Raw genomic sequence first — 26,039 nt, forward strand, 5'->3', positions numbered from 1 at the left:
ATATGTCTAAAATTTATACAGGCATGGACAGATGTAGCAAGCAGGTCCTTCCCTTTCAGTAATCATATGGGGTGGCGTGGCAAGAGGAGTAAAGAGGGAGAATCGCTGAAACAAATTCCTCCCATTTGCAGACAAAGCACATGAAAGCACTCTCCTGGTAGATACACAAGGTGGATTGGGAACAGAAGGGACCACAAATTTGAGCATGCATAACCAATACCAGTAAGTATGTTCCACAAGACAAAATCAGAACTACCTGCACAGCAAAGGTGGCTCATAAATCAGGATAATTGTATAAGTAGTGAAAACCAATTAAGGACAAAAACCAGTTCTTTCTCCCAGCAGCACTTATATGTAATTCTTCATTAAGTAAGTCCATAAAGTTCAATCCCTAGATTCTTTTCCAATATCCAGACCCATCCCAATATATCTCAATAAAATCATTTGCTTTCATCAAAAGCTGTTAGAAATCAAGATACCCTTTCCCAGTAGTTTTACACCTGTCAACAAAGACTACATGTACTAAAACCACAAGGCAGGTTTTCCTTTTCCAATATTAAATTTAAAATAAAGTACTAATTCACAAATCTTACAACCCGTATGCATGAGCTGCCCTTTTGGCTACAAACTAATTTGTGGAATAAATTTATCATTCTTATGATAGGTTACCAAGTCCTAAAATAACTATTTAATTAATACTAACTACTTGTAACACTGTAACTTAAATTACAAGTTGATACGTATAGAAATACCACTTCTGCATGTCTTTCTTTAATGTTTTTTGGGGTTTTTTATATCTACCATCAAATTTTGCAAAGCTCTTCGTTACAAACTATGATTAAGGCTATGCCAGCATTCCACTTAAAATCTGTTTTCAAAGGTATTAATGACTAACGGGATGGAACACCAGGCACAAAAAACTTGCAATAGTAGTCGTATGCTGTTCACAGCTTTCAAGTCCAGAAAAAAAAAAAAAAGGAAATGAAGAAATACTGAGTTTCTTAAAATGAAATAAGTCTGTTTTCCATAACCCATCTCCTACAAAATATAAGTTTAGATAAAATTCACAAGTATGGCATTCTCATACCAAACCTATACCTTACTTATAAATTAACATCCTCTACAGAAAACAGCTTGTAAATACAAGCAATACAAATAGACATACTTTAGTAACCATGAAATGGTTTTTAATCACAAAAGCTTAAAGCTACTTATGCAAAATAAACCAACTAAACAAAAAAAATCACACACACCCACCACAGAAAGTCACGACTGGAAATGTTTTCTTGCTATATTTTCATTTTTAATAAATAAATGTTATTCTATAATCAAAAGATTACTTTGTAAGTGAAAGTTATTTCTTTATTTAGTATAAGAGACAAGTAAAGTATGCCAAAGTAGTGTATTCCTTACCAATATTCACTCTTGAAATATACTTTTACTACTAAAATTCCCTACTTATCACCGGAGCAACCATCAGCATTACTCTTGATGTTAACCACTGAAGTCAGAGAGCCCAACACTTGCAGAATAAATATGTCATTGGTAGAGTAAGTACTAGTTTCTAAATCATTCACCTGTTTAATAATTAACCACCTCACACATCCATCTTCTGTTTTTCTCTAGCCTAGTAAGTGCATGGAAGAGAAAAATCATGAGGCCATTTCATCATCTGGTTTTAAATATCTCTCTTCAATCTCTCTTTCTGGTGCTGTGCCTGTGTCACTGTGATTATAACACTAGCATACAGAAGTTACCATATCAATGAGTTCTATACAAATTACCTGAAGTTCTCCATCTAATATCTGGTGCCTGCCACCTTTCAGTCTCTGGAGATGAGAGCCACGAACTTGATTCCTGTTCAAAGGTATATGCCAGGGCACTGTAAAGTCTGATCTAAAGCTAAGGCACTAGGCTAACAAAACTGGACAAAATACTTAGTGTTTTTAAGCTTCATAAAGCCTCTGTGGATTTTGTTTTCCCTTCCTTCATACAAACAGAATCCCTTAGATTCAAAAAGAAGATAAAACAAAAAACAACATTAGCCTAAAGAACCCAGAATACTACGAAAAATTGACCGATTTTAACTTGATGTGGGAGGAAGCAGACAGGACAGGTAAAGAGCTGTACAGCAATCTCATCTTACAAACCAACAGGGAGACTTTTTTTCCCCCAAAAGTCTTACAAGCAAAGAAAAAAAGAGAAGTTACAACTGTCATTCTAATTTTTTGAGGGACTACATTTAAAATATGTAGATTGGATCCAGATACCTAACATGGTACCGTCCCCTTCTCTCTGTCATCTTTCATGTAGCAGTGCTATGTAATGGGAGCACTGAGCAGTCACAACATTTCCTGTGACTCCTTTCCTTAGGACCTGGGCATCTTGGGAGGTCAGCAGCCTGACTTCCTTACCTCTGTTCATAACCTCACAAAACCCTCTCAAATATCTCTCTCTCTGTTTATAATACTATGCAAAAAATGGCCAATACTAAGCTTCCTGAAAAGATAAGAAAAAAATCTTAAATGATTTAACAAATAGAAAAGGAAAAGGGAATTACTCAGGCATGCTTCAGTGACAAAGCCAAAATGCACTGATTTTATACACCAAGCTGCATGAAATATGAATGTGTATTTCATATTTCTATATTCTATTTCTACATCATAAAAATACAGCAGTGTTGTGTTTACAGCTGCATTGATTAAGTATTTTTCAAAAATTAAAAGGCAGCTACCTTAGGTAGGCTATCAAACAAAAAACCAAAACCCACTAATATCCTCAGGACTCAAGCTTTGAAGATGTTCAGTTCATCAAATGAATATTCAACTTAATGCATTATTTTTAGTGCCCAAAGGAAATAAATGCAGCATAGACAAAAGTCTAACAGCTGAAATTCATGCTTTACAGATGACTTTTCCCCTCTAAATTAAATGTAACTATGTTTAAATAAAACTACCTTATCTGACAGAGAGAATAAGATTTACTGGAATTTTAGTACTACCAATTAATTGTAAAACAAGATGTTCTCAGCCACAACTCCTCCAATCTGAAATAAGCTTTTACTCCAACTCTAGATTAGACAAGGTATTTTTTATTTCAGGTATTAGTGGGACATCAGAGCAGCTGACCATTTCAGCTGTTTTACAAATAAAATATTCCATTTTTGTAAAATCTTTTATTCCTCCCCAATGACTGCTCTTCCAGATGACTTTTTAGTCCTACCTTCAAACACATCTTCTAACGATCAACTCAAATGTCCTAAAGTGTGACATCAACCACGTTGCTTGCAATTCAGAGTCTTATTAACACAGCTTACCTGCAACCCTTAGCAAGTTTGCAAGTCCCAGGAGCTTAGCAGACTGTTTATAGTTTGTTGACATCTGAGCCAAACAGTCCTTGATGAGACTGAGTCGATCAGAACACAAACGCACTGTTGAAAGTAGAACTGGTGTTAAGAGACTGCACAAATGAACCTGAGTGCTGTATTTCTGGTTAAACAGCATGGGCACAGGGAGTGATGGGGAGTATAAGAAAGCAAACACAATCTGAAAACCAGCCCTTCATGCAGATCTTCAATTATACCTATAAACAGAAAGTTAAAATAATACCCCAGTATATCCAGCTCCAACCACTACAAGTCAGGCTGCGAAGGGAGCAAAAAGAGAGAAACAGACCTGAAGGAAAACTTGGTTTTGTTCCAGGTTTTCACATTCAATGATTCTCAAATTATACAACTAACTACGATACCTTTATACAATTTCTTTTAATTACCATTTTTGCAACATTCTGAAAGAATGCTAATGCAGACATTAACTTTCATTTAAAATGTTTTAAGTAACTAAGATTTCATGCTACATTTTATTTTAGCATAGATGAGATACATCACAGACTGAAAGAACCGTCATAGGCAAATTCTTAAGGCTGTTTTAATATACGTAAAAATTTTCTGAGCAAGTGGAAGCATAGTCTGCAAATCATCAGGTTGTATCAACCATATTCTGAGAAGCTTATAATTAGTACTGCGTTTCGAAAGTGATTTTACAAGGAATTAAACAATTATCTTAATTGCCTAATTTAATATCATCACCTGAATTCAGTGCTCTTTTTAGCTAGCTAGTGGGCGGCTAACTTCAGGCTGCTGCTTTAAAAAGGTAACTTTCTCATACCATGCAAATTCTCAGAACAAAGAGGAACAGCATGCAGATCTTCCACTTAACACTCAGTAAGACTTTAATAGCTGCATGTGGGATAAAATCTGCATTAGCATATTGGGCTTAAAACATAGGATACTAGGCCTCTCAATAAGAGCAAAGTACTCACATAATGAAAACTCTATCAATTCTAGAAATCAAGTTCAACTAAAACAATTTAAGAATGAAGGAACAGGAAAAGGTTACATTTTTAGTTTAATTTTTAATATTCTATCGCACACATATATTAGTAAACAGCAATAGTATGTTTTCATTCACTCATTATACAAGTAAGATTTTTTGTAAATATCAAACATAACTAAAAGTAATCTGATGGGTCAAACACATTTAAGATGGACTTTTCTTCACCTTTAATGTTAATAAGGAATCTTCAAACCAGATCTTATTAAAATAGAGCATAATAGTAGTTCATAAACTTAAATTGCTGAGTTTGCTAAAAATACAAGTGAGGGGAAGATCTACAGAAAACTAAATGTATAATGGCAAATAAAAGTCTATTGCTAATAGACTACTGCTGGGGGAACAGCTGATATTTAGAGCTACTTTAATGACATTCTATCAAAGTAACATACTGTTTAAAGGCTTTCATTAAAACTTGAAAACATCATTTTAATCGTATTAGATTAATCTGATTTACATGAAAGATACTGGAGCAAGGATAAGTCAGGCTCATTAATGAAATTACAGGCATGATTTCACATATTCTAATTAATCTAAATCAGTTCTATTACACATACTGTTAACACAGTATTATGCTGACACTTTTTAAATGATACCTTCATGTCCAGACCAAAAAAAGTTGAAGAAAGTATGTGCATTTTTTTTACAGGCTGAACAAACTGACTAAAAAAGAATTTTACTCCAGAAATCAACAGGCTAATACTGCAAGATCTAGAAATCAGAAATTCTCAGTCCAGAAATGGTAAGATTTCAGAGTAATACATATGGAGCATTAACTCACTTGAAGAAATACTTGGAGAAAAAGAGAACAAAAAGAGAACACCAAAGTAAACTAACAACAGCCACTAAGGACATCTACTTCATTCTCCATAGACTCATAAGTGCTTTCCATAAATCCCAGTATTTCTCTGCACAATACCAGAAGTAAAACACGTTTCATTGGTACTCAGTGCTCATCTCAGCCAGTTCTCTTACAGTGCTTCCATTACTAGTGTTCATGAAGTTTCACTGTACATAAGCATAAAATTTCTTTCCAACTCCTGTCCAACAACTTTCTGTTCTATTGGAGTCAGAGCTTCAAAACAGATTTAACTGTAACCAATTCATCAGAAGAAATACCTCGTAAAAGTTCACTTCCACTGTCACTGGGTTTTATATACTTCTAAAAGGAAACAGCCCAGTGGAGACAGGAAAACTGCCTATCCATGATAGTACTTCTCTCCACCTATTATTTTAAAGCTCATCAGCACATAAGCAAATGCAGATTATTTAGCAAATTAAAGATGAGCTCAAACTATTTTCGTTGAAGTCACCAGGAATTTCATATACTCACTACTCTAATTACTTTAAAGTCCTGGTAAAAGTAAGTCCCAAAACAGAGGTGTAATATGCAAATATCTTTCTCACCTCAGATAAACTAAAAAATTTTATTACAAAAACCACTTTTTTGGTATATGCCTGTAAAGTGGAGGCAGGAAACGGATCCTTTAGTTTAATCATGTCACACTTACATAACAGTAACTATTTCTCATGTATATAATATATATATAAATATAATGCCTGTGATTCAAGTATCATATAAAGAATAAAATTATGCAGTACCTTGCAGCGGTAATATTTTCACTCCAAATTCTTCAAGGTAACTGAGAGCACGAATGAGGTCCAACTCCTCCTGAACAGCACTGGGACTGTCTACAATAAGCTGTAGACAGCACCTAATAAGGAACGAAACAGATTTTTCTCAAGTTTGATGAACACATCCAAAATTAGATTTGTAAAAAAAGTTCACTTCTGAGTAAAACAAAACAAAAGAACAGCCACTAGTAATTTACTGTAATTATGAAATGTCAGAATACTCAATAGTCTTTTAACATACACTGGAAGTGTCTGGCACTCTTTCTGTGTTATGGCTGGCTAAATATTTTAACAAATTTCTATTTTCACATTGCCTTCAATTGGTTGTGTGTGATAAGCACATCACCTAAACCCTCCTGAATTTAGACCTGCAATGAATTTAGTAGAAAATATTGAAGACATTTTTACTTAAATATATAATTATTTTGGGAAATACTTTTCTTATCACTACTGGATTTTGGTATTGCCATATACTAGAAGATAAAAGCAAAATACTGTAAAAAGTTGACTGGAAGTAAAACATTAGAGTCACTGTCACAATTTCCTCAACTAGGTACAGCAAATAAAAACAAAGCTGATTAAGAAAACAACAAAAAAACTCCCACTAAATTGCTCTGAAGATGAATCAATGCGTGAGATCATTATCAGCACATTATTTTAAATATTTTTGATTTATATGTTTTATGAATATTATATTGATGTAATAAGCTTTTAGATTTTTTTTGCATTCTGATACAGTGTATTCATATGTAGTTTTATTAATACACATTTAACAAAAAAATCAACATGCAAAATCATAGTATGGCCTGGGCTGTAAGAGACCTTAAAGATCATCTAGTTCCAACACTCTGCCATGGGTAGAGACTAAACCTTCCACTAGACCAGGCTGCCCAGAGCCCAATTCAACCTGCCCTTCAAGACTTCCAGGCAGCAGACGTTCACAGCTTCTCTGGATGATCTGTTCAAGTACCTCACCACCCTCACAGTAAACATTTTTTCTCCTAATATCTAATCTGAACCTACTCTCTTTCCATTTGAAGCCATTCCCCCTGTCCTGTCACTACATACTCTTGTAAACAGTCTCTCTGCATCTTCCTTGTAGGCTCCGCTCAGGTACTGGAAGGCTGCAATTAGGTCACCCAGAGTCTTCTCACCTCCAGGCTGAACAATCCAAATTCCCTCAGCCTTTCCTCACAGGAGAGGTGCTCCATCCCTTTAATCATCTTGGTGGCTTCCTCTGGACTTGCTCCAGCAGGTCAATGTCCTTCCTGTGCTGGGGACCCCAGGGCTGGACGCAGCACTCCAGGTGGGGTCTCAGCAGAGCAGAGCAGAGGGACAGAATCACCTCCCTTGACCTGCTGCCCACACAGCTTTGGATGCGGCCCAGGACACATTTGGTTTCCTGGGCTGTGAGTGCACACTGACAGGTCATGTCCAGCCTCTCATCCACCAGAACCCCCTGGTCCTTTTCAGAAGGGCTCCCCTTGATCCATTCATCCCTCAGCCTGGACTGATAGCAGGGGTTGTCCTGACTCAGGTGCAGCGCCTTGAACTTGGTCTTATTAAATTGCCTGAGATTACTATAGGCCCACTTCTCAAGCTTGTCCAGGTCCCTCTGGATGGTATCCTATCTCAGTGATTTCAAACGGTTTAATTCACCTTACACATTAAAACAGGAAATTATTTTAGTTGTTCAGTGTGCCATATGGCTTTTATCTCTACATGTTAATTAAGAATAGACACATTTACATCAAAAATAAAATAAAATTGTATGTTGGCTGAACATCCCATCTGAACCTATCACAGTTTTCAGGAGCATTGACAAATATTTCAGGCTGAAGATTAAAACATGAGGAGAATGAAAAAGTTAAAGAGAAGATCAATACATTCTACCTAAAACAACTCATACACAGAGGCTACTAGGAGACCTACACACTATGATAATCCCTCAGGGAAACAAGGTTAAATTACCATGAAACATCTCATTGGAGGTAAGTCAGAGAAGGACCAAAACATCTTACTAAACAGAATAAACACACAGTCACACATTCTTAGGAAGTATTTGATCTATAAACCACATATTTTGAAGTATCACCATAAAACTAAGATAAAAGCTAATCACAGGACCCTTAGCATTAAAAGTAATGCTACTTTGTATTTCCAGAGCCTGCTTGTGAAAAAAGATTCTCAATAGGAGATTTGGCAGGGTGGGAAATAGTAGCAAATAAACCCTAATTTTATGACGACATTAAATCAGCTGTATTTATGTATATGATAACTATAAACATACCTGGCCAACTCCATACAGCTGTCAGTCAAACTCGTTGAAGAATTGAAATATTCTCTGCCAGCAGCCAGAACTAGTTCAATACTTCTCGCATAGCTGACTCGGTACTGTGGCTTCCCTTTTGATGAACTTGGTAGATCCACTGACCAAACGCTGCAATGCATCATTTGTCCAGCCAAGTGGATATTGTCTATACTGCTTGAGCATAAAAGACTTTCAGTGAATATCTAAAAGGAAGAACAGTAATTTAATAACCTGCAGCAGCTGCTTTGAGTCAGTTTATCTGCATCCTATAGAACTAGAATGCATATTCAACCTCTTTGAATAAAAGGATGTCTGAGGATGCCTGTAGTCAAAAGAATATATTCAGTCCAAGCAGAAAATGTAACTTCTAACAAGGAAAGTATTATTTTAAGTAAAGCTAAAATTAACTAGTAGCTAGTTGTTTCTACTTACTGGAGAAAAAAAAGCATACTAGCTGTCTTTTTATAGGTGATCTTTAAGAGATCAGAAATATACCTACATTCTGAGGTATTAATAGGATGTAAGAATCTGAAAAGGCAGTTAAGACCTTAAAACCAACAACATATGAGAGGAAATTCTGTATCCCTGAAGAAACTAAAAATATTTAGAACTGAGCATATAGGATGCTATTTAAATTTCAATCAAGACTATCTTCAAAGAGCGCATACTAATATAACGCTGCATCTGCCAAAAAACACCTAATTTATTTCCAGGACAAAGTTTTGCCTGCTTTAAGACACTCAAAATAATCTCTCTTACTTATAAAAATAAGTATTTTTTTCCTTAAGCACAGTCAGTATTGTCCCAATAAAGAACAGCAGAGACATTTAATAATTTCAAAAAATATCACAACTGAAACAAAATGCCTTTTATCAAAGGTTTTAAAAAACACAAGAAATTAAACATGATCAATGAATTATAGCAGAGCCCAGGTTGGAAGGGACCTCTAAAGATCATCTGCTCCAACCTTTCATGGGAAAGGGGGCACAGACGAGATTATCCAGCACCCTGTCCAATCACATCTTGAACCTCTCCAAACCATCTCACGCTCCGGAAAGGAACACAGTTCAGTGCTTCTTAAAGAGCGTCACACAATTGGATCATCTTCCATTCCACAACATTTTAATCTTCAAGGAACAGTGAAAAATGCAAACTATGATAGCTGACTCTTCTTCCTCAAAGTTCACATAAACAATATTTACCTCTCTTGAACTTTATGGACACGAAGCCCTTCTTTAAGAAGACAGAATTCACTTTGCATGGAAGCAAAACAGAGTAAGCATTATTCTAAAAAATACCCAATATAAACCTCACACGAGATTGCAATTCCTTCCTGTCTCATCAATTTCTCAATTTTGAAGTTATCAAAGTATAACTGCATATGACAGCATTACACTTCAAAGCATTTTCAGCACTCCTACATAATTTTACCAAAACCCTTGTTTGTCTTTTTTAAAATCACATCGTTCAGAGATTAAAAAATAATTTGATGTTAACAGAAGACATATTAAGATTAGAGCAAAGCCAATGCCTTATTTGTAGTGTTCTAGAATTATAATTTTTTTAACTAACTTAAAAAAATTCCAAGTATACTAAATTGTAGGTTATTACAAAACCATGAATATTAAATACATTTAAGTTCTCTTTGAGCAACCTCAAGCTGTACAACTACAAAGAATGAGTGATTTTTTCCATGTATAGGTTGAACAGCATTGCTTTTTTCCTTCTTTCTTTTTCTAATCTGCTTTTAAGACCTCTCCAAAGAACTTATCAGAGTGGTAGTCATAAGCAATTAAATCTGTAAGCTGTAAAAAACCCTCTTTCATATATATATGTATATATATATATATACACACACACATACACATAAAATATGAATTATAGTGGACACAGTGCTGTATATGTAAAAAAACTGCAGTATATTGAAGTGAAAATGCAAATAAAAAATAAATGTCACAGCAAATTCTGTATCAGTCTAAAAGCCGTCCTTTGCAAATACTAATGACATAGGTTTGGATTTTATGCACATGCAGAGTTTTTCTCCTTCAATGAAATTAGATTTCTCATTTCACATTATTTTACTTCAACTGCAAGCAGCAGAAAGTCCATAATCCTATAATGATCTTGGATAATATTATCAAAGCAGAACTTCATGTTTAAGGAATGCTTGAGAGAAGATAACATTTATCTAAAAGAGTGTTTTTATTAGTTTAAAGCATTTATTGCTAAACACATTTGTACACAGAATTACTGTCTACAGAATACAGCCTCAAGAAGCTGACTCAATTTTGAAAAAGGTGAATTCTGGTAAAATATATACAGGATATTTATTAAAGAGGCTTTTGACAAAATGAATTAACACCAGAAATTTCCAGTTTGAATGAAAATACCGCAAAAAAGCCAGTAGACAACCAAGTAATACAACACATAAAAATGTATTTACATTTGTGAGCAACAATATGAAATGAGTATCTGTAGCTTACCTGGGACATAAGTCAGTAAGAAGACACAAAACTCACCTCATAGCACGTATCCAAATGCAAGCATCTATACACTTTCTGCTGCATGTCTAACATATCCTGGAGCAACTCCTTCCACTGCGTCTCACTGGCTGATGGTTGCCTACAAACATTTTTTAAAATTAAACACTCCCTGCCTCAACAGATTTAAAGAAAAGTAACAGATAACACTACATTTCAATCACCAAAAATAAGAGTTTTTTCAAATGTTATTTCAATATTAAATTAGACTTTTAACAAGAAGTGATTTAAAGATAGAATGCATTTAATATTAATTAATATTAAAAAAGTGTCTGTGGGATAACATGGTTTGACAACAATGCAATACCCAAGCGTTTTCTCTTTTTTCTGTGGGATAAGACAGGGATTTAGGCAATTTTTCTCAAGGTAGGTTTCAAAAATTTTCAATAATGCATCAGAAAGTTGGATGTGCTTTCCTCCTCATAATCCAAGAACAGCAGGACAAAACCAAGTTTCTAACAGCAACTGAGGATCATTAAAGTGTTGTTCATTTTAGGCCATCTCCAAGGACTAATCAACTGCATGCAGTCACAGCAGAATAGAGCTGCAACTTTGTTTTGTTCCTTTAAATTGAGTGGTATTCAGATTCTTGACCTTCTGGATCCCTGGATCAATGCTGACCCACAAAATTTCAACTTCCTGTGCTCTATTAAAACTTTTATTAGTAAAAAACATTATGAAGGTTTTCTCACATTATCTTGAGCCTTTCGGATTAAAAAAAGATTTTTTTAGCTAGTTTCAGATAATAGTGATTTTCTCATGTGGCATTAACTTTCATTTTGACAAAGCAAAGAGTCTCCATGAGTAGAAAAATCAACATTTTTCCTACCGAGGCATTGACTTGATCTTTGCAAAGAAAGGTTTTTAGAACTCTTAAAAAGCTTTCATACTACTAAAAATCTAAATATTACTCTACCATCACCAATAAACTGCTGGGCATGTTTGCCTCAAATAAGAAAGAAAAATCACCCACAGTGATGGCTGCTTTTCCCAGGGTTCAAATTTTTTATCTGCTCATGCCAAGAGCCCGTAATAATTCATGCACAGTTGAAAGATGACGTAAATGAAGTAGTTCTTAAGTAGAAAAATTATACTGGGAATATAAGCAGTAGAATCAGTAAGTAACAATCAATAAATTACCCTATTACAAGGGTTCCAAGAAAACATGCCAAAAACAACTAAGTGTTATTTTACAAATCCTACACTCTCAATAAAATTAAATAGGTCTTAAAGGACCTCATTTACAATATGTTAACTTTTACAGTTCATCATCTTGCAGCCTTTTAGGTTTGTTTACTTGAACACCAACATACTAAAGCAGATTCAAAGTAAGACAGACTTGACTGTGGAGAATGCAGCCAAAACAGCAATCACGTTAATCATTAGTTTAACAAATGTATTTTAGGTTCACCATCTTCAGGGTGAATGCCACAGCTCCCTACTGCAGCACAACAGGCAGGGACTGTTACCTGACTGTCCTTTCCCTCTTATCTCCCGCTCCCCTTGGAATACTAACTTGCGACCTGTGTGCCTTGTCAGCCTGATCATCAGCTTCCGTGCCTCCTCCACATTGTCCTTTGTGTCTTTCACAAAAGAAACAGGTTTCTGAAGTCCATGTTTCTCCAACAGCTCTGACACACTGTAAATAGAGAGTCAGCGTTTTTGAATCCTGCACAATCGTACACCTACTGCTGCAGCAGCAGTCTTAAAGCTGTCTCAGACAATGTACTGCAAATGCAAACAAATTCCATAAAATCTGTAACAGTAGGGATTAGCCAGAGTAACATCATCTACATTTTTTAAAATATGTATAATAATAATAATAATAATACAGTAGGGTACACACATCACCAATAACCTGATAATATATCTTTACAGTTTTTGTCTTTGATCACTTAAAGCATTATAGAGTATCAAGACCAAAACAAACTCCTCAGTTAACCCTCTTTCTCCTCAAAAAAAGAACAAAAAAAACCCCAAATCCTCAAACTTTTAAAGAAAGAAATATATGCATTTTTATGATATTCAAATAGATAAAACCATTCAACATTTCTATGTTCTGAATAAAAAAATCATACAGATAATCTTGTTGACAGCACTAAAAACAAGGTAAGTATTCTTGCTGCTTTCTTGTCATAAAAAAGTTCTTGGCTCTGCCTAGGGACTTGTGTAAGAATACATTATTTATTTTAGCTAAATTAAATACCTAAGAATTTGTTCCAGTTCATCTACTTCATCATGAAGAGTGTTAGTTTTATCTGTTTCAGGCCTGCAAAGATATTACACAATTAAATACATATATACACAAGTAATTCTTATAATCTCTTAATGTAATTCATATTACACTGATATAAAGATAAGCAGTTTGAAACGTTCCTTGATTAAGGATCAATACGACTCTAACACTGGGTCTCAATTCATCAGACTATAGAAGTCTAAGGAGCTAACACAGAAGCCTTGCTCCGGGCTGCTACTTCAACTCATGTTTTTCTGCATTATCTAGTAGAGTACATACACACCACAAGCATACAAATACACATATGACAATCATGGCAACTCAGACAGGAGCAGAATATTCCAACATCAACTGCCCTTTAGTGACTAAACAACCATTTTTAAAGCATTAATTCACAAGTATATTTAATATTTCTAAAATATTTACAAATAACCAGCTGAAAATGTTTACCCATATCCTCTTTGTGGAAGACATTCCAAAATATCATAACAGAGAGAGAGCTGGTCATCTCGTTCACAGCTATAAATACATTCCAGTGCCGTAATCATAAGTTGGTCTTGATCAGGAATAATTTTTTGCTGACACTAACAAGAAAAGAAAGCACACTCATTTTTATTTTCCATTTCTAATTCAACAGTTTTCTTCTGAATATAAAACGATGTGTACTCCAAGTAAGTAAATTGTCTCTAGGTGCAATCAGAGTGACCCTTGCTCAAAAACTGGTGAAGTCACAACCTGAAACATAACTTGGATAGTTTCCTGCAGTGCAGACACTCGAAAGAACAGTGGTGTGCCATTATACCCTTCTGGAATTTGAAAAGAGAAGAGGGCACAGGGCAGAGGAAGGCAACTGCTGCAAACATTTGTCAGATTTGTTTAATATGTTCAACAGTATCAACACACAAAATAGCTGTGGTTTTGTTCCACTAGTTGATTTTTGTCCATATACTCAGAAAGTTCAATAGCATGCAAAAATGTGCTTATGTGCTCTGGAAGAATTATTTAAACCATAGAAGCAGCATGAAACACTCATACGGAAGGCAACTTCAACCCTTACTCACTGAACTTTTCCCTCAATCTTAATGGTCCCCATTTTATTCTTCAGATTTCCCGTGGAAGGCAGGACGCAGGGGAATTAATTTGCAGTTTAATCCTAGTAAAATTCCTCAGGAAAGAAATATTAGTGAGATCATTAAACTCTTTCATGTTCACTTTTTAAAAGTGAATATGCCAGGAATTTACTTTGAACAGATTACCAGAAAATTACTTCAAAGAAGAATCCATACAATAACTTCTGTTCTACTAGGTCAAGATCATTTTTAGATTAGTTTGACAATCTCATCAAGGACAGTTTACCTGCATCATAATGTATGGTATAAAACCTTTCACTTAATGTGTTCTAAAACATAACAAATCCTGAGTCCAAGAGGAAGAGAAAGATCAGAAAGACGATCTGATTTAAATGAACTAGCCCTATTTATGAACTTATCTCTTCAGGACAAGAATTTCCAAACAAACCAGTAGAATCATCAGGGCTCTGCACTTACAGTAGGTTTTGAATTTTGAAATATCTTCAGAGGTAGAGTCAAGTCTTCCTTTGCCAGTGTTACTAAATATTCTTTAAAAAGTGAATTTGCAAGTCCAGGGGACTGATTTTCACAGCGGTGGAGAAAAGGGATCATCCACTGATAAACGTTCTTCACATATTTTTCATCGGAGGACTGGAAAACACAGTGAATTACAGAGAGAGCAAAAAAAGGAACAAATTCAGCTTCATTATCCAAAATAAGCAAAAAAAAAGCAAAAAACAAACAGAATCTATTTTGATCAACGTAACTGAAACAGTATCTTCACCTATCACAAACAAGAGCTGAAGCCTGACATTCACCACCACTGCACAGATGTTTCAATGAAGCACTGAAACAACCTTTCTGCTATCCAATGGCTTGGGGAAACTGAGCAGTTCAGGGAGTAAAGCCCATTCCATGAGGAAAGCTCAGCTGTTTTCCTCCTGCCATTTCAATATGAGTGAAAGATCGGTTTGCAAGCATGCCAGAGTAGCATTACTTTCAGCAAGAATGCAAGACAGGAAAACTAATTATGAGTGATTACATAAATCCTAGGAAAAAAATGAAAATCTTGAGTATTTTCCTCTAGAAATGCTTCAACTGAATTTCAGAGCCCTACTCAATCTCTAGTTATATTTTAACCTTTCCAAGAGGTCTTTTTGTATTCTGAAATGCCACAGAAAGGCTGACTACAGAAATGAAAAACAAACATCTGCTGCAGAGGCAAATATTAAGATTTCTTGACAATATTTAAAAATACCAACACACAGTAAAGGAACCGTAAAAGTGTTAAATTTTTGTTGAATTAAAGACGGAGGTTCATCAGAAAAATGTCAGCCACTAATAGTATCTTTATATATACAGGATTTATGGTAAAACGAGTTACAGGAAAACAAGGTATACTTATTAATTTATTCTGAAACTTACATTCTTCATTAACAGTCTCAGCTTCTCAATGTCTTTCATCTCTAGAAGTTCCTTTAAAGTCAAGGTTCGATCACCATCAGTCTCATAAACTACTGTCTCAAGAGTGATCAGATTGTCACAAAGCACCTGCAGACCAGGAATATTCCTCTCCATGCCAAGACGAACAAGGGACAGGGCACAGTCGACCTGAAAAAATAATAAAAAAACCTCACTGCTGAACAATTTTGGTTTGCCAAAAACCAACGTCAATCTGTGCCCCGTTTGTGTTTCTTTCCCTGTTGCTTAATAGGTAATTTTAAGTTCCTAGAAGCTTTTGTGGACTGTATATTCCTAAATGGCTTGCATCCCATGTACATAATTTAGAATATTATTCCTTCTGGAGATCATCAACAGAGATACATCACCTCATCTCACTGTATGGAATACGAAGGATTGCTCTAAGACAATTAGGTAACTGACATGTAATGTGACTTTTCTAGCTGATCATGATTTAATAATTTTAATTGTTGCATTTTATGTCACAGAAGATAATTACACCCTTTTTCCCTGGTGACTAAACCTACCTTTATATGAAGGGTTCTGTTTGGATTTCAAAGAATGCAATACTGGTTGTATGTATTCAGCGAGACAGACATAAGTGTGGAAGAGCAGAATGAAATTTAATTTCTACGTTCACAATTTAATTGATCCTTAGAAGTTGTTTTTATTTCCATACATACTGATAGGCTGTTAAGATCCCAGGCAACTATAATTGAAGAGCCTTGGAGGACTGAAAACTTAAAGAATGAAAGAACTCACCCATTAAAACTAACTCATAGTGATATTTCCAGTCAATCTCGTTTTCATGCAGCTCAATTGTCTTAAGAAGCACTAAAATACTGCAGCACATCAGTAATGAGCTCTGCTCTTACTTGCAATGCTTATCTTTACCACACAGTTTCACATACTTTTAACATACAAAAAAAATCAAGCAAAAATAAGCTGCATGGTAGCCCTACAGACACACAATAGAACTGCCAGGAATCAATCATGACAATACCACATATTGACATATGACAGTGACACATGACTGCCACATATCAATATACATGATATAGTATCATGTGGCAGGTAATAAAATATGTTTCCCAACATCCTGTGCACAACTTCCCTCCCCTTAGTTGTAAACATAAAAATGTAATGGTAAACATTTTTCATGGATTACAAAAGAGCTACTGTCTGCTATGGTAAACTATGTGAAAGGGAATCTACTGGCTTCCCATTGATTCCTATGGATTAATTATTTGGCTAAGTAAACTTTAGAGCAAGCATAAGTACACTGTAAAAAAAAAAACAACAAATACTTCAAAAGCCATAATGAAGATTGAGACACTGTACATTACTGAGGGAAAAGTGTCCCATTAATATGCATCAAGAATATTAAGGATTCTGTTGAAGAAGGTTGATCAGCCACCATCATTTCATCACTGCTATTCTCACCTGCATTGCATATTTTTCAATTTCCTGAGCTCTGCTCAAATACCAATCAGTAACGAGATCTACTGAAAGGTCAGTAGTCCTGTACTTCAGTAATTCAGGTTGCATTTCATACAGAAACTCGCCTTCATCTTGCAAAACTGGTTCAATAATTATCCTTTAAAAAGAAAAAAAAGGAAGTATATGTTTAAGTATATATTTGCTTGCATTTTTTTTCCACATCAGTCTTTTTTCTAAAACTTCCAAAAGAAAATTATACAATCAACCTACCGCTACACAATAATTTGATGAAACTCAAATGCCAATCACACTGAGTGTTAGTTTTGTCAGAAAAGCAACTGGTAAGAGATTTCAAACAGCAGACAGATCATGAAGGAAAGAATCCTCTCTACTGAAGACACAGGTATGCCCCACCTCTGCTTTCCATCTGTTCCTTACACAGTGAAAGGCAGTTCTGTGATCCATTAATGCTGCTATGATAATGTTATGGCTGACAAGTAATGGGGCGGAAGGAAAAACAGATAACTAAATCAGGATCTCCAACAGTAACCTCCCACTGCTCACATGCACTTGCCAAAGTTACTCATTACAGTGGCACACTGCAGGTAACGCTGGAACATGAAACAGTGCTCAGTCAGTCTCACTAAGAAGGCTGACAACACAAGTCAGTGAGTACAAAAAATAAGAAGCCAGTCTTACTGGGTATTTCCCACACTTTAAGAATTAATAAGTAAATTATTTCTCTGAAATGTACATAATATGGAGAAATATTTTTGCTTTTTATATACTTACCTGCATTCTGCTTTTTCACACCAGTCTTCTTCACGATGCTTCTGCTCATTCCAAGGAAGAATTTTCAATATCCCTTTCCTGTAACTGGTATAACAGAAAAGCTTTACATAATTTCATTTATTTTTAATTTTTTATGGCATTCAATTAATAGAATACACAGCATACACAAGTGTTTCAGTGAATTCATAAGCATGTCATTCATTCACAGTATCAATTCTTTAAGATTTATTACTTCTTAATGCAGCTTTACAAGTGTGATTTGCCTCTATATTATCTGTACAAACACATATTCTACCTATACCATTAAAGATCCAATAAAAAACATTATTAAATTGATTTTCTTACTGACTATACCTTAAAAAAAAGGAAAAAAAACCCACTACACGTTTCCAGAATTTTTACAACTTCACACTAAGTATTCCGACTTTATGTGCTGTCACGGAAGACTGAAATGAATAAAAACCTACAAACTTCACATTTTGAAAAGAAACCACGACTATTGTTCAAATTTTAGCACAAATTCTTGTACTGAAGCAAAAGAAGATATACCCTGCTATACTGATCTTCTCAATTAAGTTTAATGTGGTTTTCTGACTACAACCTTCCACAGAGAAACATCCTCTAAATACTGAGGTTGATGAAGAAAAAAAAAAAAATCTGCTTAGGATACAGATTAAGAACAACATAGGCTATTATTAGAATAATTAGTTATGGCTTGCTACTGTAGGCTACCTGTTTAAACAGTATAAAACACGAAAAAAACACATCAAGGAATGAAGAACATATACTAAAGGGAAAGAAAAGAACCTTATAGGTTTTGGCACTTGTAGAAATAAGAAACAAACCATTTACAAAGTAAAGACATTAGAGTTGCAGCATACTGGAGCAATAAGTTGTTTTAAGTTTCACACATTTTCTTCTGACCTTGATAATAAACAGCAACAGTAATACTATGTGGACAATGTCTATCTATAAATTAAGAACTGACACAATCTTCTCATCCCTTGAAAAGCAGCACTGTAACTCAGTAGCTTCCAAAGAAACACAATTCCAACCAACAAATCAATTTCACAATATAGCAAGAGTCAAAACAACAACTAAAAATCAGTGACTCCATCTCATTTAGCAACAGCCATTAAACTCACTGAGCAAAGTAAGACATGCCCACACTAACTGCCCTGCCCCATACACACAGACATCTCACCCAGAAGTTTGGCCGCTCTTTCTTTCCCTCCTCTATTCATTAACAAATAACACCCTGTGTTTTACCGCAGTAATTCTGAACCCCTCAAATGATACATGCTGCAGAAAGCCAGCAATAAACTGGCAGATTTGCAGGTTATAAAAGTCAAACAAAAGGCGGGGAGAAGATGGAAAACTGCTTATTCCTGTAGCAACACCTGCATTCAACTCCAGCTGGACAAAACACTCTACAGTTCTCTTAATAATTACGCACCATGTAATAACATCACTGAAAAATAATTAATAAAGAAAACTTCAAATTAACATTTATGGCATATGTACCAGGAATAAAGTCACTTTCCTCAAGTGACTTTATTCCTGGTACATATGTCATAAATTTATTGAAAGATTCATCTTATTTTTGAAAGATTCATCATATGCCCACGAATTTGGGGGATTAGGGAGGCTGTTAGTTGTTTAAATCTTAGATAACATAATTTACCAATAATTTTAAATATGAATATTTAAAACTGAGTTCATAAACTAAATTAATATGGTCTTATTTCAAATGTCATACATGAGGATGTTATTAGGGAAAGTTCAGTGTGTAGTGAAAAAGTTCTCTTTATCAGTTGAAACGTCAAATACTATAAAAGCCAAAGTGTCATTAATGCTGTCTTCCAAAATATAAAATCAAGACAGTATAAGGAGCACTTTATGACTCTCAATCAATAATGCTCTCAATCAATTTTGCAGGACAAAATTTGCCCATGACAATTTCTTTTCTTACTAAATTTTTCCCATTCACTTCCCAATAGGCTTAAGAAGACATTTCAAGGGGTGGATTAGTTGGTTGGTTGTTTAGGCGGGGACAGGTCTGTGGAAAGACTGGGGGTAAAACTCAAGAAAAGTAGAAAGTTATAGACATAGTTATAACAGTACAGAAATTATAGGGGGAAATGCAGTTGCTACTCCCTGGATGTGGCCAGCATGCCCAATTTCCCGTACACAGTACATGCTAAGGGAACTAAGCAGAGGGTGGAGAGGAGCAGAAACTGTGGCCAGACTGTTTAAATCCTTGCAGAGGAGGGAACTCAGTGGTCCTTATTTGCTGATAAGCCACATCACAGCTGAAAACCAAAGGAGATAAAGGAAGATGTCTTGCTTTTGAATCAGCCCTGGCAAAATCACTTTCTTTGGACTGATGCATATCCCCATCCTAAGGTTATCTCAGATTCTACACTGTTACCTGACACCAAGGTACCTCCGTCCCTCACCAAGTAAAATGTATGACTGCAGTCACTCAAGATCAACTTAAACGTAAAGAAATAGTGTAAAAGTTAAGAATGGGGAGAAGTTAGGGCTGAACCTGTCTTCTCCCCCATAGGGACACTTACTGGGCAAGAACCATACTCTACATGCACTGAATGAATACCTCAAGCTAACTTTTGTTAGGGAGGACAGCTTGCCCGTATATTGCTTTGAACATGTTTTTGCAGTCAGATACTATTACCAGCAATCCTCAAACCTCAACCTGCCACAGTTTTATTAATAAAGAGTGTTATTCCATGAACTGTTAGTGTGAGTCCTTCAAGGATGATGGCAGCTGCTGACAGTGGGTAACATACTTGAATAAAGGTGTTGAGCCCCAGGATTGGTCTCTCCCTTTGGCCTGTGACCCTGAGTGTGTCAGTAAAACTGCCCTCTGATTTGGAGAACTACTCAGGGAAGAGTCCCCATATAGGACACAGACAGACTGATCAGGCACAAGGGTCTTGGACAAACTAATCAAACACAAAGGGTTTGAGGAAATCTCCCCTTTTCATGTAACTTTGGTTGGTCGGGGTTTTTTGTTTGTTTGTTTTTGTTGTTCTTTTCAGAGGGGTTGGGTGTTTTTTTAAATATTAACACACTTTCTAAATGGGGAAAACAAAAGAGAAAAGAGTTTTTATACAGTAACGGACAGACAAAGGTTTCATTTCAGAAGCTGTTCCAAATGTCTGCAAAATTGTAGCAGAATTACTATGAAAAATAACATAAAAAGAGGAGATTTTCAGGTAACAACTCTAATTTCACATTACAGACAGCTTTTTATCCCAACATTAGCTCACATACTAATGCCTTAACTATTATTCTGCCTCTAAGATTTGTAATGTACTTTGTTGAAATTATTTGATGTAATCAAATCCTACAGGCCCATACTGTGTCTGAGATTATTTTTTTAATAGTAAAACAAAAAAATAACAATTTTTTTTTTATAAACAACAGCTCCACTAAGAACATCCTGAATAGTACTGGGGAACCTGTAAAACAAATTCAGTCCCTCTCTATCAGTCCCTCTCACTCACATCTTATTAAGACAACATATTGCCTGAGTCTCCATCCCTGGGGGGTATTAAAAGACATGCAGATGTGGCACTTAGGGACCTGGTTTAGAAGTGAATTTGGCTGTGTTAGGTTTAAATTTGGACTTGATCTTAAGGGTCTTTTCCAACATAAATGATCCCATTATTCTATTAAAGAGAACACAAACTGTGCTCCTACTCCTCTTTTCCAAAATTTGGCTTTTGCAAGTGTCTCTGACACTGAACTAACTGACAGTGGTGCAACAGGGGAGACACATGACAAGGAAATATCAATCACCTACCCAGCCTGTATCCCCAACTATTTCCAGAAAATGATCTGCATTTCCCTAAAAGTAGGTACTTTCTTTCCTATCTCTATAAACACAAAAAAACCCCTGGGTTTGCCCTTAAATTTAAATATTTTTTTAAAAATACTTTACACTTTAGAATCCTTACCAAATAAGAGAAGTCATGAATTACATAAAGACCCCATTAAAAATATCTTCTGTAACGTCCCAGCCTTATAATAACTCAAATTGCAAGTTTACCACTTAAAAAAATAATTTTTGTTTAATTAAACAATTTAAGTTCCCAGGTTTTGCTCTCTGTGAAAGTTGTTTTGCTTCCCCTTTTCCCTGCACTTCCAAAATCCACCAAGTGATGAAGCAATGTGTAACTCTGCCTCCTTCTATCTTACTCGACATGGTACAATTGAAAAAAAAGTTGAAAAGTACAGAGACAAGCAATGTGAATGACAAACAGCAAGAAGTGTATAACATCCCTTCCATAAAAGCCAGAACAGACTGAAAAATCCTAAAAGAAAGAAACAATATGCCGAGGCTGATATAAAGTTGACAAGGCATACTATTTTATGATTTCACTTAAATAGGAAATAGCATTTCACTGTTCTTACTTCCTATAACAGTGTAAGCTGATGAGACATGGCCTCGTTTACAATAAACAGAAGATCTGTTTTATACAATATGCAGCTCAGTTGTTAACTACTTGCTGCATGGCATAAAAGATAAACCACCATGTCCTTTGGCTCAAAAAGAGAATGAATTCCTGGAATAAAAAGTGTCATGGAAGTTTCCTATGTCTAGAAAATATCTAACGCAGGATATTTGAGCCATATATTATAGATGTAGTGTTACTTCTCACTTGAGAAACTTCAGGTAAATGTTGCAATGTGCTTACCTGCATCATTTTTTTTTTCACTGACAGCTGTCGTTGGCCATTTGCCTTCCGGCCAAATCTACTAAAACCAATCTCATGTTTCAGCACAAGGTTTTGCAGGAATGAAACCTACAGTCATCCAGGCACATCAAACCCAAAAGTGCTAAAAGCATACTTCAAACGGTTTTCATAAAAGCTTTTTAACAGATCTGACTGCAAAATACTAAAGAGGAAAAGATTTTTCATTTCATGGCAAAGAATCGTTAGGCAGTGCAATCTTGACTGGAAAATGTCTGTGTATCTTTTTTCCCTTCTCACAGCAGAAAAAGTTGAGAGTCACAATATTTTAAGTCAGGTGCATAGATAAGCCAAGGAAAATACTTTTTAAAGTATTTTCTGCTCTGGTTCCATTTGCCATTTTGAAAGTATTTGGGTTCACCACTGGAATAAATTCAGAGAGGAATTTTATATTTTTAAACTCTCACTAAGAGTCAAGGTGCACTCAGAAACCGCCTCCTCTAAATGCTTAAAGAAAACACCACACACACAAAAAAAAAGCCTACAAAATTTTTCATCCTAGTAGAAATCGGCAATTATGGAAAGACACTCTAAACAGGCAAGTTTCTTACTGAGCTAAGATCACATGTACAAAAAACCCCAGCAGAACCCACATCACTCAGAGCTGACTCCTAATTTCATTCACCTTCTCAACAACAATAAAGAAATATGTAACTCTCTCCTTCCCCCCACAACTGCATCCAATTGTCCTTACTTTCCCTCCTCTAACTCTAAAAAGTTAAGAAAAACTCTTTGTATGTGAAATCAAATACAAGGACTGGAATAAACCAGTCTCAACACAAGCAAGGATGACAGATCCCTGTACCCAAGTCCTTTATAAACGCAAAGATTAAAACACTGTATTTATCTCAACATTTATCACAGGTTTGTTCTTAACTAATATTTCTGTTTCAGCACGATTATTTTTTTTCTTCAAATTTCCATTATCAGTAATTTCAGTGACTCATGCAGAAACAGAGAGCAACAAAACTGGAAAAGTAGCTGTCAAAATGGAAGTCAGTTAAAAAAGATTTTGGGCATCAAAACACTATTGCAGTCTGCAAACTCAAAAACATACATGCAGATAAGACAGAGAATAAAGACATACAGACATGAACACATATCTGAAAATAGGCAGACCTCCCATTTTTCTACTATGTTTTTGTTTACAACAACTGTACAGCAAATCCAGCTCAAGAGGGGCAAATCAGAACCTCCTCTCATGCCCTGTGCACACGACATTGTTCTAACTGGGCTGAAATGGTGAATTCAGCATGCACAGGTAGCTTGTCATATATGCACTGTACACTACTACATCCAGAATTCATTCTGTCCTTATGCTACACAACCTTGTAGGTTTGTTTTAGTCACTGAAATCCCACAGAGGTCAGAGATGTGTGCAGGTTAAGTCTGCATTACTATGCAGCCGGCACTCGCTCAAGATTCCAGACACGGGGTCAGATCATTACAGTCACTGAAACAGGTGGCTTTCTTTTCCAAGAGAAGGAAGCTCTCAGCTGTGCCATACCATAACTGCACACAAACATAAGGATGGCTTCGGGGTTTTTTTTTGTTTTTTTTTTCCTGAGCCACTGCTTCTCCCCCACCCTTTATCCTTTCCCTTTTCTTTTCGACAGCAGAATAAATATGATTGGAGCCAAGTAAATTGACTGACTATGGAGGTTTTCAACTCTATTTCTTCAAAAAGAGCTGACTTTTCCTGTATTGCTCTTTTCACTCCATTGTTTACATTGGCTTAGCAATTCTTTCCATTTTTTTCTTTATCAAAAGAGGTCCATGCTATTATAGTTTCTGTATCTTACCAACTGCATTTATTGAAACCTGTAGATTATTTTTCTGTCCAAGGATAGGCTTTCAAAAGAGGAAGGTCTAATTCAGTTTTAAGGTCAGATTCCAATTCTCTCCATTACCAATAGCAACTGTGTGGGCTTTTTTTTCTTCAAGCAGTTCTTACAACAGGCCTGTCTCCAAGACTGATCTAATTAAAAATTATTTTTTTTTCTTTTTAGATCTTTTCCTTGGTAAACTCGTGCACATTGAATGCACAAGGTAATTTGCCCCAATGCATTCATGAAGTAGTATCTTTTTGGTGAAAGACATTGACATTTTTAAGAGTAGGGCACTTAGGAAGTAGATGAATCTTTTATTTTTTTTTAATCATGTCACATTGTCTGAAAAATTGTGTTATAAACAACTAATTCTGTATTTGAAAGTTGTTATATAAATAAATAAAATAAATATTATTTTTTTAATTTCATTTAGTAACTCCTTTGTCCAAAGCCTGTATCTTCTCAGACAGTAATAAGGAAATCAATGCCACTTTCTGTTGCTCTGCAATTCTTATGGCTCTAAAACAGTTTTGTTATGTCACAATTATTTCATAACTGAGGATGAAATATAAGAAATGCATCCTATATATATCATCTCAAACAGCTGCCATATGTATTGCATTGTTCATATTGCATGAAAACATTCTTTTTTATCACTATAGTACCTGAACAGTGAATTAGTTAGTACAATTATAGAACTGATTACAATGCTTCAATATACTATGTGATACAGAAGTGGTGGGCAAAGAGAGAAGTGCTTCATTTTCCAGGTGTATCAATAGGATGTGGCAAATTCATCAAGATTAAAGTACAGCTGCTGCCTAAAACAGAGTGCCAAAAACATCACACATTTTGGGAAAACTGATCTGCATAAACCAGTGGAAAAGGTTTCCCACTGCTGCTTTTGGCTGCCACAGTTAACTACCCTTCAGAATTCCTGCTGTGCACACTGCGATGACAGGTCTTTTGAAGCAACTCTGCCACCAGAGGAGAAAGTTATAACTGATTTCACATAAATAAATCAAGCTATGTATTAATGATGTGGTTAACCTTTAACAGAATTTGGGGAGAGGGAAACGTCATTTTTTTTCTCCTAAACAACCTAGAATGATAACCTAAACATCAGAAAAGTCAACTAACATACACAACCACAGCTCAGAAGCTCACTATGAGTTTTTAACTTGTGTACAATTAAAACTGCAAAGGAGCAGTTTTCATAAAATCAAAATGGGCTATTTTAAAGACACAGTTGAACTCCAAGTAAGATCAAAGCTATCTGTCATCAGATCATGAAAATACTACTTCAGAACTGTACCTTTATAAAGCATAATAAACGTTCCTGGGAGAAATTTTGTTCTAAACCCTGTAAAAAGGCAACAAACAAATGAGACTGGCAGCAGTACACTTTCATGAGAAGACTGAGCAAGGCAAGTCAAACTCCAGCTCATGACTGTGTAGGCAAAAGACAAGTATGGTAGATGAAATCAGGACAAGCCAGGCATTAAGAAGCCAGAAATACACAGAAAATCCTGTTAATGTTCTGTGGATATACA

At 35.5% G+C, this 26,039-nt stretch overlaps 1 protein-coding gene across 1 annotated transcript in view; it reads right to left on the bottom strand.

Moving 5' to 3' along the window:
- The window catches only part of NBAS (neuroblastoma amplified sequence), a 169,800-nt gene that overhangs the window by 107,905 nt on the left and 35,856 nt on the right, over positions 1-26,039 (bottom strand). The window contains exons 22-32 of the mRNA XM_027641066.1: positions 17,877-17,960; positions 17,088-17,241; positions 15,609-15,794; positions 14,661-14,834; positions 13,564-13,697; positions 13,084-13,146; positions 12,394-12,516; positions 10,857-10,959; positions 8,317-8,540; positions 5,994-6,106; positions 3,317-3,430 (exon numbers count right to left, since the gene is read on the bottom strand). Of these exons, the coding sequence (XP_027496867.1) occupies positions 3,317-3,430; positions 5,994-6,106; positions 8,317-8,540; positions 10,857-10,959; positions 12,394-12,516; positions 13,084-13,146; positions 13,564-13,697; positions 14,661-14,834; positions 15,609-15,794; positions 17,088-17,241; positions 17,877-17,960 (1,472 nt within the window). The remainder of the gene's footprint in view (positions 1-3,316; positions 3,431-5,993; positions 6,107-8,316; positions 8,541-10,856; positions 10,960-12,393; positions 12,517-13,083; positions 13,147-13,563; positions 13,698-14,660; positions 14,835-15,608; positions 15,795-17,087; positions 17,242-17,876; positions 17,961-26,039) is intronic.

Source organism: Corapipo altera, unplaced genomic scaffold, assembly GCF_003945725.1.
Source record: "Corapipo altera isolate COAL_440 unplaced genomic scaffold, ASM394572v1 46, whole genome shotgun sequence".
Lineage (NCBI taxonomy): Eukaryota > Metazoa > Chordata > Aves > Passeriformes > Pipridae > Corapipo > Corapipo altera.